The sequence below is a fragment of the Mus caroli genome, unplaced genomic scaffold (genome assembly GCF_978045245.1).
Source record: "Mus caroli unplaced genomic scaffold, Mus_caroli_1 scaffold_19, whole genome shotgun sequence".
In the NCBI taxonomy this organism is placed as follows: domain Eukaryota; kingdom Metazoa; phylum Chordata; class Mammalia; order Rodentia; family Muridae; genus Mus; species Mus caroli.
In genome coordinates, this window is record NW_028227274.1 from 41695006 (window position 1) to 41708209 (window position 13204).

Below are 13204 nucleotides of genomic sequence, written 5' to 3' on the forward strand. Positions count from 1 at the left end.
TCATCAGAAAGATAATGATTAATATCTAAATCTTAACTGCTGGGACCAAGTCTGTATTCTTCCTGGCAGTATCTACTTGTACTTTTACCTCCAAAAAGACTGAAAGATTTAGATTCCTTTGTGGATTTTCTGACAGTGGAGGAAGTCTGACCTTTTATGCCCTTTATTTCTTCCTTATGAGGCCTATGGGTTTTTAATGTCATCTTTTAAGAAAACCATCTTCTTTGATCTTGGGGTATAGTTATCTCTTTTTTAGAACAGTTAAGTAAGCAAGAATCATTAACCTTAGTGAGTTCCTCCTGCAGAGTGCACCAAGGGCAACCGGAGGAACCGGTTTCTGTGGTAGACTGCAAAGAGGCTTAATTTCCTTGTAGAATCTTTAGAAAAATTATCAAAGACGCTTCTAAAGGTCTTTTGTTCCCAGGAAACTCAGCTGCAATCACAACTGACAAAGCAATCTGAGAATTGTCATGAGAGTAAGCATAGCAAGAGATAGAAGGGCTCAAGTCCTTCCCTAGGATGAGAGCAGGGTCCTGCAGCATCTCCTCCACAAGTCCTCACTAGGTGGGCAGGGAATCTCCAAAGAGCCTTGCCTAAGGATCTCCATTTGCAAAACAGTCAAGAGCTGTTCCTAGAAGTTAGTTACAGCATAGCTTCTGGCAGCTGAGGATGTTTGAAAAGTCATAGACAAACCCACTACTTCACAAATTTTACATATTGTTTAAATTTTGTTACCATAACTGGGGGATAATGTTACTCCAGAAGACACAAGTTGCTAAACTAAAGAGTTGTTGGGTAGGGGAATACAAGAAATCTTCCAAATAATGCAGATTGTTGTGATTGTTCTTGGTTGCCCCCCATAACTAGGTGGTAGGATTCTATAGAGGAAAATACTTTAATCACAGAGAAATCAACCTGAAACTGACCTAGAAGCTTCCTTCGTGCCAGCCAGCTTTCAAAGGACCAGAAGGTGTTATGCAATGCTGTGAAGCCATCTTACTCAGCTCTGAGCACTGTGAGCTACAAGAATGACTGCTCTGACAAGATAGGCCAGGGAGCAAGAGTGGCATGAAGGCTACTGAGGTAATCAGCCACTTGATTACTAAATTTGAAGCCTGTTCCACAGAAGGAAATTTATCCGTGATATGATAAATCTGTCCAAAAAGCCATACTTGAGGGACTGATAGGACCTAGGAGTAAACCTACTGGTATTATTAGGCTGAATGGACATAGTATAATACTGCTTTCTAAAAACAAATATTTATATTCACAATTAGTGCACTTCTCAGCCATTATCAGAGAAGCATTTTTGTTCAGTTGATATAGAGACTCCCAACCAAATACAGAGAACATGTTTGTGTGGTGTTCTCTCCTATAACTGGGTGATAAGTATCACACCTCTCACTCCCAGGCTCAGAAAACATGAAAAGGTGGGTGGAAAGTTTTTTTTTTAATATTTATTTATTCTCGAGAATTTCATACAATATATTTTTATTGTATTCTTCCCTATCCCCTAACTCCTTCCAGATTCCCCCATACCCTATACTCCTATTCACTCAACTTCATGGTTTTTTCTCTGTCTTGAAAATAAGAACTAAAACAAAAATCAAAAGAAAAAACAAAGCATTTATAAAACATGGAGTTCTATTTGTATTAGTCAACTGCTCCTGAGCATGGGGCCTGTCCAGGGATTGATCATGGTTAATATACTCAGAATCTCTTCATTGAACAAAACAGAATTTCTCTCTCCCAGCAGAAAGTGGAGGGATCTTTTACCTTATACAAAATGAAGCCAGTCAACATTCCAGTGTGAATATGGGAGGGCCACAGAAGTACCCACCCCTAAACACAGAGCTATTGACAGCTGATGGTTTCTGGGGAGGAAGTCAATTTTCTTTAGGGGTGTGGCCTTTCGTATATTAACAGTAACAGTGGATGATGTCACACTCATGAGTATATGAGCAGCAGCAACTGGACTCAGAGAGCGGTTAAAAGAATACGTTAAACTAAGAAGGGGAAACCCTGGAAAGGGGGACTCGGAATGAGTTTGAGGGAAGGAGTGTAGGTGATACAGAGATTCCATTTAGAGCTGAGTTGCTGATATCACTATTCTTAATCCTAGAAGTTCTTTTTAAAAGACACTCCCAGTTCAGAGGGATTTTCTTTTCAGTCAATTTTCTTTCTTTGAATCATTCTTCATAGGTTGAAGCTTTATGTACTTCCCAGTGTTCATAGTTTTGCTCTTTTAAGCATGCTCTGGCTTACTAGATACTCCTTTTGAAATATAAGTACTGTACACAGAGACAGATTCTACATACCTGCCTTCTGATTGGACCAGGAAGCCGAGCCACTAAAGATAGATTTGAGATTAGTTTTTATATCTTCTATCTCTCTTTGTCTGCATCTCTCTGTCTCTGTCTCTCTCTGTCTCTGTCTCTCTGTCTCTGTGTGTGTGTGTGTGTCTGTGTGTGTGTTTGTGTATGTGTGTGTATGTGTGTGTGTGTGTGTGTGTGTGTGTGTGTGTGTGTGTGTGTGTGTGTGTGAATTTGCAGACTGGTCCAACTAGACAGGGCAATTTATAAGATCCAGTGATTAAAATAACTCTCCATCACAGAACTCCTTAAGGTTTGGTGCCCTTCAAGTGTCCTCTAGCATCACAGATCAGATGCTGGGAGCCATCTTGCATCCATAACTTGAGATAGCAAGGTATTTGGTGAGAGCTGTCAGGCTGCTTGAGCTGAGTCAGTTGCTAGATTACAGCATCCTCTAGTGGTAAGAGTTCAGTTTCAAGACAGGAATACTGGAATATCACCAGAAGTGGGTAACTAGGCAACTCGGCTTTCCTAGTGTATTTCTGGTATCCTTGGTTATTTCTGGCTCAGTGGCTGACCCATTCCCCACCAAACTACAGATCCTGACACAGCCTCACCTGTGTTAGCTCTCTACCATCTTTCCATCTGAGACTTTTTTTTTGTGATTCTCAGAATCTCAAGATGCTTTCCCTTTTTATTTTTAAGTAGTTGTAGATATTTTTCATCTTGAGAACATTTCCTTGTTTCTAATTAATTTGACTATATTCTATTATATTACATCTATATTCTATTATTGAATATAGACTTGGGGGAAATCTTACAGTAGGGGGCTTTTATCTAGAATTCCCATTGAAGAAAGACAAGGCATGATCCATAAGAGGTGATTGTGGTTAAAAGAAGGTCAGCCAGATCAGAAAGAACACCCTGGCAACTTGTCTGCTGGGCTGTTCATCAAGCAACTTTACTCTTCTAAGTTTCCTTACAGGAAAAGAATAACTGCAGAGTTGTGGTGGCTCACATGTGAAACCATGTGGGGTACACAAAGCACTAACACTCATCTCCTTCAATAAACACCCCCCTTTCTCCTTCTCAGGTCACTTCTTGGGCATGACATAGGCCACCTTCTTCATCCTAACACAAACTCTATTCATTACACATGTTCATGCTCAACTGTGTGGTGTCGTCATCTGTAATGTCTGAGAGCGTGAGGAAGTAACTGGTGAAGCTTAGTCTAGTCTGGGTCTTTCCCCAATTCCATATCCTCAATATACTCATCCACACCTTTGAACAGAAAGTTTGGGAAGAAAAAGGTATGTTCAGATGCATTTATTCAACGAACCCACTTGCCAAACATTACGGTAGCCATAACAGAGTTCAAAATCTTGACTTTCAGCAAGGCCCACCGTTTTGAATGAGGACAGGTTCTATGCGTTTCCTGTAGAAGAGATTTAAGGAAAATAAATTAAGGGTCAGCTTGAATTTTACTGGCACAAATAAATGACTATGGGAGAATAGAAATGAAACTTAAAAATAATTCTACCTTTCTTTAAAATACAGGCTTATGATTTATTCAGTTTTCCCCTTTTCTAATGCATTTATTCATTTGTGTATTCATTGAGTATCTGCTGCTTTTTATCATGTCCACACGGGATACAAGAGAGTAGAAAAACTGTAGGTCATTGTTCTTTACAGGCCTAATGAAGTGTTACTGGGACCCCTTGAAAGGAATCTCAAATCCACCTCTGCTTCTTTTACTACTGATGCTGTGCACTTAGTGACCAGGTGGCCATCTTAGCTATTGTCCAGGTTAGGGCAGGGCTTTCTAGCTGTTTAACATTTCAGCTTAAAAGATGGGGGCTTGATTCTGTCAAGCAATCTTGATTCCTATAACAACAGCCAGTACCAAGGTCTTCTCTAGATAAAATTTTCTCTGCTGTTCCCATGTTACCTTGGCCAAGTCTGTTTCTCTCAAACAACCTAAATGTCTTTCAATTCTAAAATTGTTCTTAGTTATCATACTGCTTCTAGAATTCTCTTTTTAATAACTGTTTCCTTGACCATACTGTCATGAAACAAATTTTCTATGTCTTTATTGCTGAAGAACACGTGATACTCATCTATTCTCACAGATACGTTTTTTTGGATCCATTGTTTCTTCATTTTAACATTAATGCTAAACTATGATAGTGCCAATTTCAACATCATGCACATAAGCCTGTTATCCACAGCTGTCTTGTCCACTTTGGTACACTCTGCTCATTAGCCGCATTTAGTTGTTTAATCTTAAAAATTTAACATTATTTAAATGTCAGTGTCTCAGTGTAGTGTGTTTAAGAGCCAATGACTACTAGGCATGTATCGACCCATACCAGCAGACAACTTTTCTAGCACCAGAGAATGTTCTGTTAGTAGTTGATTTTCTATAGAAAAGAGTTATTGACAGTTTCTCTAAGAAAGCACAGAAGGCAAGATTTCACTCTACAGCCCTGGCTAGCCTAGAGCTTGACAGGTAGACCAGATGGCCTCAAACTCCACTACAACAAAAATTTTACATAGGCATTAGAGATCTGAACTGAGGGTGTTATGCTTATACAGTAGACACTTTACTAATGATGTCGTCCTGATTTAACAAATCTGGCAACTTCTGATATATCTTTTTAAAGATTTATTTATTTTTATTATATGTAAGTACACTGTAGCTGTCTTCAGACACCCTAGAAGAGGGTGTCAGATCTCATTACAGAGGGTTGTGAGCCACCATGTGGTTGCTGGGAATTGAACTCAGGACCTGTAGAAGAGCAGTCAGCACTCTTAACTGCTGAGCCATCTCCCCAACCCCAAAACTCCTGATAAAAGCAGCTTCTTTTTTTTCCCCACTGATCTAGAAGAGAACATCCTAGAATTATTCCTGAATGGGCAGCTATAACTCTCTATAAAAGTGTGGAAAATCCCATCTTTGTTCGTTCATCAGTAAAGTGTCTACTGTATAAGCATAACGCCCTGAGTTCAGATCTCTAATGCCTATGTAAAATTTTTGTTGTAGTGGAGTTTGAGGCCATCTGGTCTACCTGTCAAGCTCTAGGCTAGCCAGGGCTGTAGAGTGAGATCTTGACTCAATAGTAAAAAGTGGAGAGAGAGAGAATAAGGAAAGGAAAAAAAAAAAAAAGAAAGACCTGTTTGATGTTTTCAGAGCATCACAAACCCCAATAGTTAGGTTCAGGTTCTGGCTGTGGTAATAGTGGCAACATAGGTCATTTTTGTGCAACTTACAAAATTTGCATTTTAATTAAAATATAGTCACCCCACTTCTCCCTTCTCTTTCTCCACACTCTTCAAGTTCCCTCCATCTCAACCCTTCATTCCCCATCCACTTTCAAATTGATAGTTTCTTTTCTATGTTTACTATTGTTGTGTGTGTGTGTGTGTGTGTGTGTGTGTGTGTGTGTACCAATGCATAAATACAACCTGATGAGTCTATTTTTATTGTATGTATGGGCAACTTTTTAAAATATTATTAATTTTAGATCTCAACTGACTACAGTTTCTCTTCTCCTCTCCTCCAAGACACTCCTCTCTGACCCTTGCTATCCACTCCACTTATTCCATTTCTAGTAAAAAGTGGATATTAGTCATAATATACAGGTACCATGTTACACCCCACAGACACAAAGAAGCTAAGCAACTAGGACAGCCCAAGAGAGGAAGCTTGAATCTCACTGAGAAGGGGAAATAAAATAATCATAAGAGGCAGGTAGAGGGAGGGAGGACTCTGGGAGGGAGAGGGCATGGGGAGGAATAGGGGCATTCAGCATCAAGTGTGAAGAACAGGAGAGATACTAGTTGACCATGAAAATAAATGGAAAACTGCAATTGATGAGGGTGAGGAGGTAGGGGGCATCTCCAGGATGAGACCTGGGAGAGGTACCCCAGAATCAAAAGGGGTGACCATAACTGTGACTCACTACATTGGTGTTATGGAACCTGAAGAGACCACCTCCTGTAGCTAGTCAGGAACTCTAGTGGAGTGATAGAGACACTAACCCACCCATAAATCATTCAATCCAAATTTATCCTCTCTACAAAAATGCAGGCATGGTGAATGGAGCAGAGACTGAGGAAATCTACAACCAATAATAACTGGCCCAACTTGAGACTCATCCCATGGGCAAGCTAGAATGATTCTCTGTTATGCTTGCAGACAGAAGCAAGTTTTCCTCTGAGAGGCTCTACTGGGCAGCATACTTAGACAGATACAGACACCCACAGCCAAACAGTGGATGGAACTTGGAGACTCTTATGGCAGAATAGGACAAAGGATCACAGCCCGAAGGAGATAAGAACTCCACAGGAAGACCAACAGAGTCAACTAATCAGGACACTTGGGGCTCTCAGAGTCTGAATTACCAACCAAAAAAACATACATGGGTTGGACTTAGGCTTCCCCGTAATGTGTAGCAGATGAGCAGCTTGGTCTTTGTGTGGGTTCCAAACAACTGGAGCAGGAGCTGTCCCAAAGCTATTTGCTCCGTGTAGGTGGAATATGTTCTTCTAGCTGGGCTGCCTTGTCTTGCCTCAGTGGGAGAGAAAGCACCTAGCCTCAAGGAGACTTGAAATGCTAAGGGTCAGGGGATACCAAGGGCAGGCCCACTTAACTCAGAACAGAAGGGGAGGGGAATGGGAGAAGGACTATAGGAGAGGGTGACTGGAAGGGGGACAGTGCACAGGATGTAAAGTGACTAGGTAAAAATCTTAAATTAAATTAATTTAAAAAAAATGAAAGAAAGAAAAAGAAAGAGAAAAAGAAAAGGCCACGCCTCCCATGGATCGCCAACCAAACATGAGATAGCACATAGCAGTAGGAGTAGACACCATTCTTGCATTAAAGCTGGACAAAGCAACCCAATATAAGGAAAAGCATCCCAGAAAACAGCAAGAGAGTCAAAAACAGCTCTTGTTCCCACTGTTAGGACTCCCAGAAGAAGACCAAACTAGACGTCTGCAACATATGCAGAGGGCCTAAGTCAGTCGTATACAGGCTCTCTTGGTTGGCTGTTCAGTTTCTGTGAGCCCCTATCATCCTGGGTTAGATGATTCTGTGGGGTTTTGTGTGGTGTCCTCGACTCCTCTGGTTTCTACAATCCTTTCTACCCTCTTTTTCCAAGTTCTACCTAAAGTTTGGATGTGGGTCTGTGTCAGCAACTCTGATAGCAGTTATGCTAGGCTCCCGTCTGCACGTATAGCAGAGTATCATTAGGAATCATTTTATTGACCTCTTTTCTTTCACAATCCTGTTTGATTCTACCCTAGGTCTCTGGACTCTCTAGCCTCTGGGTCTTTGGCATCCAGGCAGTATAAAGTGGGCTCCCTGTTGGACTTTTAACAGGGGCAATAGAAACAAAGGCACTATAGAAACCTTAGAATATCTCTTATGTTTGAGAAAGCCTAACTTATATCCAGACCTAAGTATTATTTCAGAACAGAATGAAATGTTGCATGCTCAGACAGTTGAATGTGCCTCTTACATCTACACGTGTTTGAAAGAACGCAAAGAGAGAACTGCAGCCAGTAGGTTCAAAGGTCAAGGGAATGAGTGTTCAGCACTTCGCTCGTATTTTCCAAATGCTTCACTCTAAATAGAGACCTTTGGGCTTTAGACCTCACACTTGGACATTTTACAAGTCCCCAGGGTGTTGTGAGGCCCTCCTACTCCCTGTAGATGGAAATAATGATGCTTGACCTTATTGTCAACAACAGGGGTCATGAGAAAATTAACAAGTGGTTTCAAATGCACTCTTTCCAAAACGTTCACTTGCTCCTCCCAACCCCCTGAGCCAGGGCCTCAAACACTGGCCCAGGTGGACAGGTGACAGAACAAACTGGCTTGGAATTCAGGTTTCTTTTGCCTGAGCCTGTTGTGCGGGAGAAACAGGCTTGTGCCTGGCACCTTTTACACACTGGACAAACACCCATCATGAAGCCAAATTCCTACTATTTGGAATCTACAATGTATACAATCCAGGATAAACTGAGAGACTTTTCTGAAATCATTTAGAGCCAGCCTTGAGGAGAGTATGCATCATAAAGGAGAGACTTATGCAGACCAATAATGACAATTTATAGTCCCTTGAGCCTGTGCTGAAGTCTTTAACATGGAGTCAATTCTAGAAAATCTAAGTGTTTGCTGTCACTTTGGGGGTCTCTGTTGGTTGTTTGAAATTCAGAGCCTCATTTAAAAGGCATTCTTTTCATTAATCCTTTCTTGACCTTTTCAGTTAGAGGATATTACCATCTTTGTTTTGGTCATGTAACACTTAACACTCTGTTGGCAATTGCCACAACTTATAAGAAGCAATTACATGTGCTTATGAGGTTTTGTTTGTTTGTTTGTGCTTTGTAACAGCCAAATGGGAAACAGGGAAGGCTTAGCACAATGACTGGCGGATAGAAACTACTTAGTTATATTGTAAGAGAAAAATTGTGACGCAGCTGTTTGTCCCAGTGTTCTGAGTCTGATTCCTGTTCCCCAACATTAAATATTTCAGAAAATTAAACATTTTTGAGGCTAGCTCTCATAAACCATGAATACAAATGTTATAAAATATATGTTTGTTCACTAAAATCTATATAAATAATACTTGCTAATGAGAGGGTGCATTAGAACTTGCAATTTCTGCTATTATCAAGAACTGATCTGTTTTTTCCAGATTAAAGGCATTTTGTATGTATAGGCTTTTTGAAAATCTAAAATATCAATGTATTGCTTTAAAAAATAGGGCTTTTATCATCCAAGCAATTTTAAATCATATCATAACTAACTTATGAAAAGAAAGTTCCATTTATTGACTTAGCCTTTAAAACAATAACATATGTGAAATTCTAATGATAAATAACTTAAAATTAAACTTTATCCTCACCTGTTTTCAAAGCACAGAACACATTCATTGGCATAAGTAATTCCATCAGTCCCACACACAGGGTGATAAATTCTGGGACATCCCCCCATTGCATAACGGCAACTAGGCTAAACACAGAATTAAAGAGTCATTTTAATAATAAAATATTAAGACTGTTTTAAGGGAGTTTTATTTTTGTTTGCTTGCTTGGTTGGTTTTTTTTTGTTGTTGTTGTTGTTTTTTTTCAGTTAAGATAATGACACTGGGTATTGTACAAAAAGACAACAACAATAGAAATAAATCTGCCCTGAAATCAGAAAAGCTGAGTTAAAGCCAAATTATAGTCCTTTCCCAGTTATGTGACATCATGGGTCTACTAGTTCCTTCCTTGATTTCAGTCAATTCATCTGCCAATTAGGAAAAATGATCATTTCCCCATTTAAGGTGTGATGCTTCAGTGAGATTGAATAATAGGAGGAAGATAACACCAGTTGCTGACAGGATAGTCATCCTAGATACCTGTGCTTGGAATCCTTGGCTTGTGTTTTCCAGTAAAAGCTGATTCTCATTAAATACCTCTTATAGGTCTCTGTCTTATATTTTATGTATTGTTCTATTGGAAAAGTCTCACCCTTTAATCAAAACTGTCAGTTATTCATTTATTGATCTATCCTTGGAAGACCTTGTAAAGTTATCATCGTTCTCTCCTTCAAGGGAAGACTTACGAAGTGACGAATTGACTTAAAGTCACATATCTAGTGATCCTTGGATCCTCGTTCTCATTTCCTGAGCATTACCTCATCACCTTTTCAACATAGGATATCATCCTTGTCTTGCTAACTTCTATTTTTTTCGTGGATCAATACTTGGACAACTAGATTTGGCTTCTAAAGGTGCCAGTTTTTTTTTTCTGTAATGCTTACCAAAAATGTAAGGATTTATTCACTTAAACTCCAGGTTCACCCCTGATTTTCTCAGGTATTTCTATGTAATGAGATGAGGGTCATTTCCTCCTTTAGTCTACTTTGGGAATCAGAAGCAATGAAAGCCATCATGATCAAGTCAGGAGTAAGGGCTACATGGAATGAACATGAGAGCTTCCACTTAAACTACTTGCCCCACCTGCCAGCCCTAGTGTATGTATAAAAGTCTCCTTTAGAACGGGAAGTAGACAATTACAGGAGCATCAGTGGACTCGTCTTTCAACACAGCACCATGCAGATTGGGGAAGTACTATAAATCCCGTATTTAGCAGCCGAGGTTCCCTACCAGTTGAACCCCTGTTCCTGACTTGAATTACCAAAAACGTAACTGCTAGAGTGTACGATCCCCCTGCCCCCTTTCTGTCAAGCTCTTACTGTGTAGTCCAAACTGACCTTAAACCTGGCTCATAACCCAGGCTCCCAAGTGCTTTGGATTGTAAACATGCAGAGACATGCATGCTCAGATCCTGGCTATACTTTTACTGGATCAAACAGTTTTAGTCTGTATAGGAGATTAGAGAATTAAGACATTATAAAGTAGCTGGGTGGCGGTGGTGTGTGCCTTTAATCCCAGCATTTGGGAGATTTCTGGCAGTTTAAGGGCAGCCTCATCTATAGAGTGAGTTCCAGGAGAAGGAGGACTACACAGAGAAATCATTTCTCAACCCTTCCCAAAGAGATTATAAATTATAAATTATAAAAGTCACTTTACCTCTTTTCCAGTCACCTTAGCTGAAAAAGTGTTACCTAGAAAACATAAATCAAACATCAACCTGGATCCCAAATAAAGACGCTAGATCTATTGTTATTTGTCAAAGAATATAGTTTTCATATGACGCTTCTGCTTGCACTGTCTACTTTCCAACTCTTTTGTTTGCATGAACTTCCAAGGACAGCACATGAGTTTTCTTCACTCTCTGCCTGCTAAGATTTTGAAAAGAAACAAGTAAAATGTCGACCATTACTGAGTATTTCATTTTGGCATTTTAGGAAATTTGATCTACTTCCTTGAGAATAGAAACCATCTACTCAGAATTTGAAATTTGTAGGCCCTACTAACTATTCAGAAACCTTTGACATGTCCATCAGTGATCTTTCTGTATCCAATAGACTTTTCATCTCACAGTCAGTGAATTATAAATATCTGTACCTCAGGGTATTGGTGGCAGTATGGGAAATAGCCATCAGGTCTTCTGATATCATTAAGTTCCTTCTGTAAACAATGTTAAAAATAGGAATTTTCTGACAACACACCACCTGTTCTCAAAGAGCTTTTTCCTGTAGGTGCATGACACCAAGGGACCATATTTTAAACTTGTATTTCATGTATTTTTTAATTTATTTTTTATTAGATATTTTCTTTATATACATTTCAAATGCTATCCCAAAAGTCTCCTATACCCTCCCTCCGCCCTGCTCCCTTACCCACCCACTCCCCCTTCTTGGCCCTTCTTCCCCTGTACTGGGGAATATAAAGTTTGCAATACCAAGGGGCCTCTCTTTCCAGTGATGGCCGACTAGGCCATCTTCTGCTACATATGCAGCTAGTTCAGAAAAGACTCAATTTGTTCTTCAGGAAACAAGTCTTGCAGACATGAACACATATGATATATATACACATATGTGACCACAATTGAAGAAAACTGAACTTGAAAGAGAGCAAGGAAGTCAGTGGCTGGGTTTGGCAGAAAGAAGGGTAAGGGAAAATAATGTAATTATATTGTAATGTAAAAAAGTATTGATTTTTCAGGTAGATGGTAACTGTGGATGTGAATGAGTTTGCTTGGGAAGGAACTAATCTGATAGCCCCCGAAGTAGAAATGTTTCCCAAACGTAATTGTCAGTCAGGGATCTCTGAGGGGAAAGAAAGATCTCTGGGACTCATCAAAGAAGATGCAGCTTTTAGGGTCCCCTTGGATCCAGAATGTAAATGAGGCTAAAAATTAATGTGCAGGGGCTCACTACAGACATTTAGTTATATTAATTATCAGGCATGAGGTGGGATGAAGGAGCTCTTGCTTCCATAAATATTTATCTGAAACAATAAGCCACTTAGTGAAGCACAGCTTTGGCTCTTGTCAAAATCTCTGCTCAGTGAGTGACAGAGGTAAAAATATTAATTAATGTCAGTTACAAAAACCAAACTAACCACAGAATCATCTCTCAGCATTTTCACGGCAAGTATGGGGATTTCTTCCTATGTTCAAACAGGATGTTTTTCTCGAAACATTTAACAGATCAAATACAAAACTTTTAATCACCAAAACTTTTCTGCTAACTAAGTGGCTGTCATTGTTATCAATTTTATGCAAGTTGCTAAGAATTTAAATTTTGTAAGTCAGCATTGGATTTACATAGTCCAGTAGCCATTTCTACAGTTAGAAAGGTATTTTAGATCAAAACACTTTCTTTGCCATCACATCCCAAATGAAGTAGCAGCCTTGGCTTTAGAGCAAGCCATGACTATCTCTGGGGACATCTTACCTGAGCATCTTTCTTCCTTTGTGTTAGCAATAACCATTTCCCCATTTAATTTGTACTAGAAACATTTCTGTTACTCAACTCATTGGCATCAGTTAACCAGACTAAATTTACAGGATGTATAAAATGACAGGCAGAATGTTTTTTTTACTAATTTCTGAAGAATATTCAAACACACCTACCTGCAAAACTCAGCAGAGCCAAAGCACTGAGAAGAAAGATGATAGCCACCTTCATTGTTGAAGATCTGGGTGCAAAAGCCAGAAGAACTATACAGGGTGCTTCTCTTCAGAAACTGAGGAGTGATCATATAGGCAGATGCTAATACAGGCTCCACCCACTGTGCCCTATAATAGGTATCTTTGGTTATTGATTGACTTGTGTGGCCTCCAGGCTGGGGAAAATGTAACCTAGGTAGGAAGAAGGGCAGAAAAGTTTGGAGCCAAATTCTTCCAGGAAAAGCAAATTAGCTGTATTCCTGACATCCTCTTTTAGGAAAGCCTCCCTGAGCTGAGATTTTCTTATCTGTTTAGGA

The 13204-nt window shown here is 39.7% G+C and overlaps 1 protein-coding gene across 2 annotated transcripts; it reads right to left on the bottom strand.

Moving 5' to 3' along the window:
* Positions 1 to 3701: 3701 nt before the first annotated feature.
* Spink1 (serine peptidase inhibitor Kazal type 1) lies at positions 3702 to 12906 on the bottom strand. 2 transcript variants are annotated; one of them, XM_021151136.2, is made up of 4 exons: positions 12852 to 12906; positions 10901 to 10935; positions 9227 to 9333; positions 3702 to 3747 (listed from the first exon to the last, which is right to left on the bottom strand). In XM_021151136.2, exons 1-4 carry the CDS (start codon positions 12904 to 12906, stop codon positions 3702 to 3704), a joined length of 243 nt encoding a protein of 80 aa, XP_021006795.1. The 2 variants fall into 2 exon arrangements, with proteins under 2 accessions (XP_021006795.1, XP_085689782.1); XM_085833656.1 differs by having other exon boundaries at positions 9227 to 9328; positions 10896 to 10935.
* Positions 12907 to 13204: the final 298 nt, after the last annotated feature.

Coding starts and splice junctions, on each gene's coding strand:
- Spink1 (XM_021151136.2), bottom strand. CDS start 12,906: ATGAAGGTGGCTATCATCTTTCTTCTCAGTGCTTTGGCTCTGCTGAGT. Junction 10,936..12,851: donor GGCTCTGCTGAGTTTTGCAG/GTAGGTGTGTTT, acceptor TATGTTTTCTAG/GTAACACTTTTTCAGCTAAG. Junction 9,334..10,900: donor CTAAGGTGACTGGAAAAGAG/GTAAAGTGACTT, acceptor TTCTGTGTTTAG/CCTAGTTGCCGTTATGCAAT.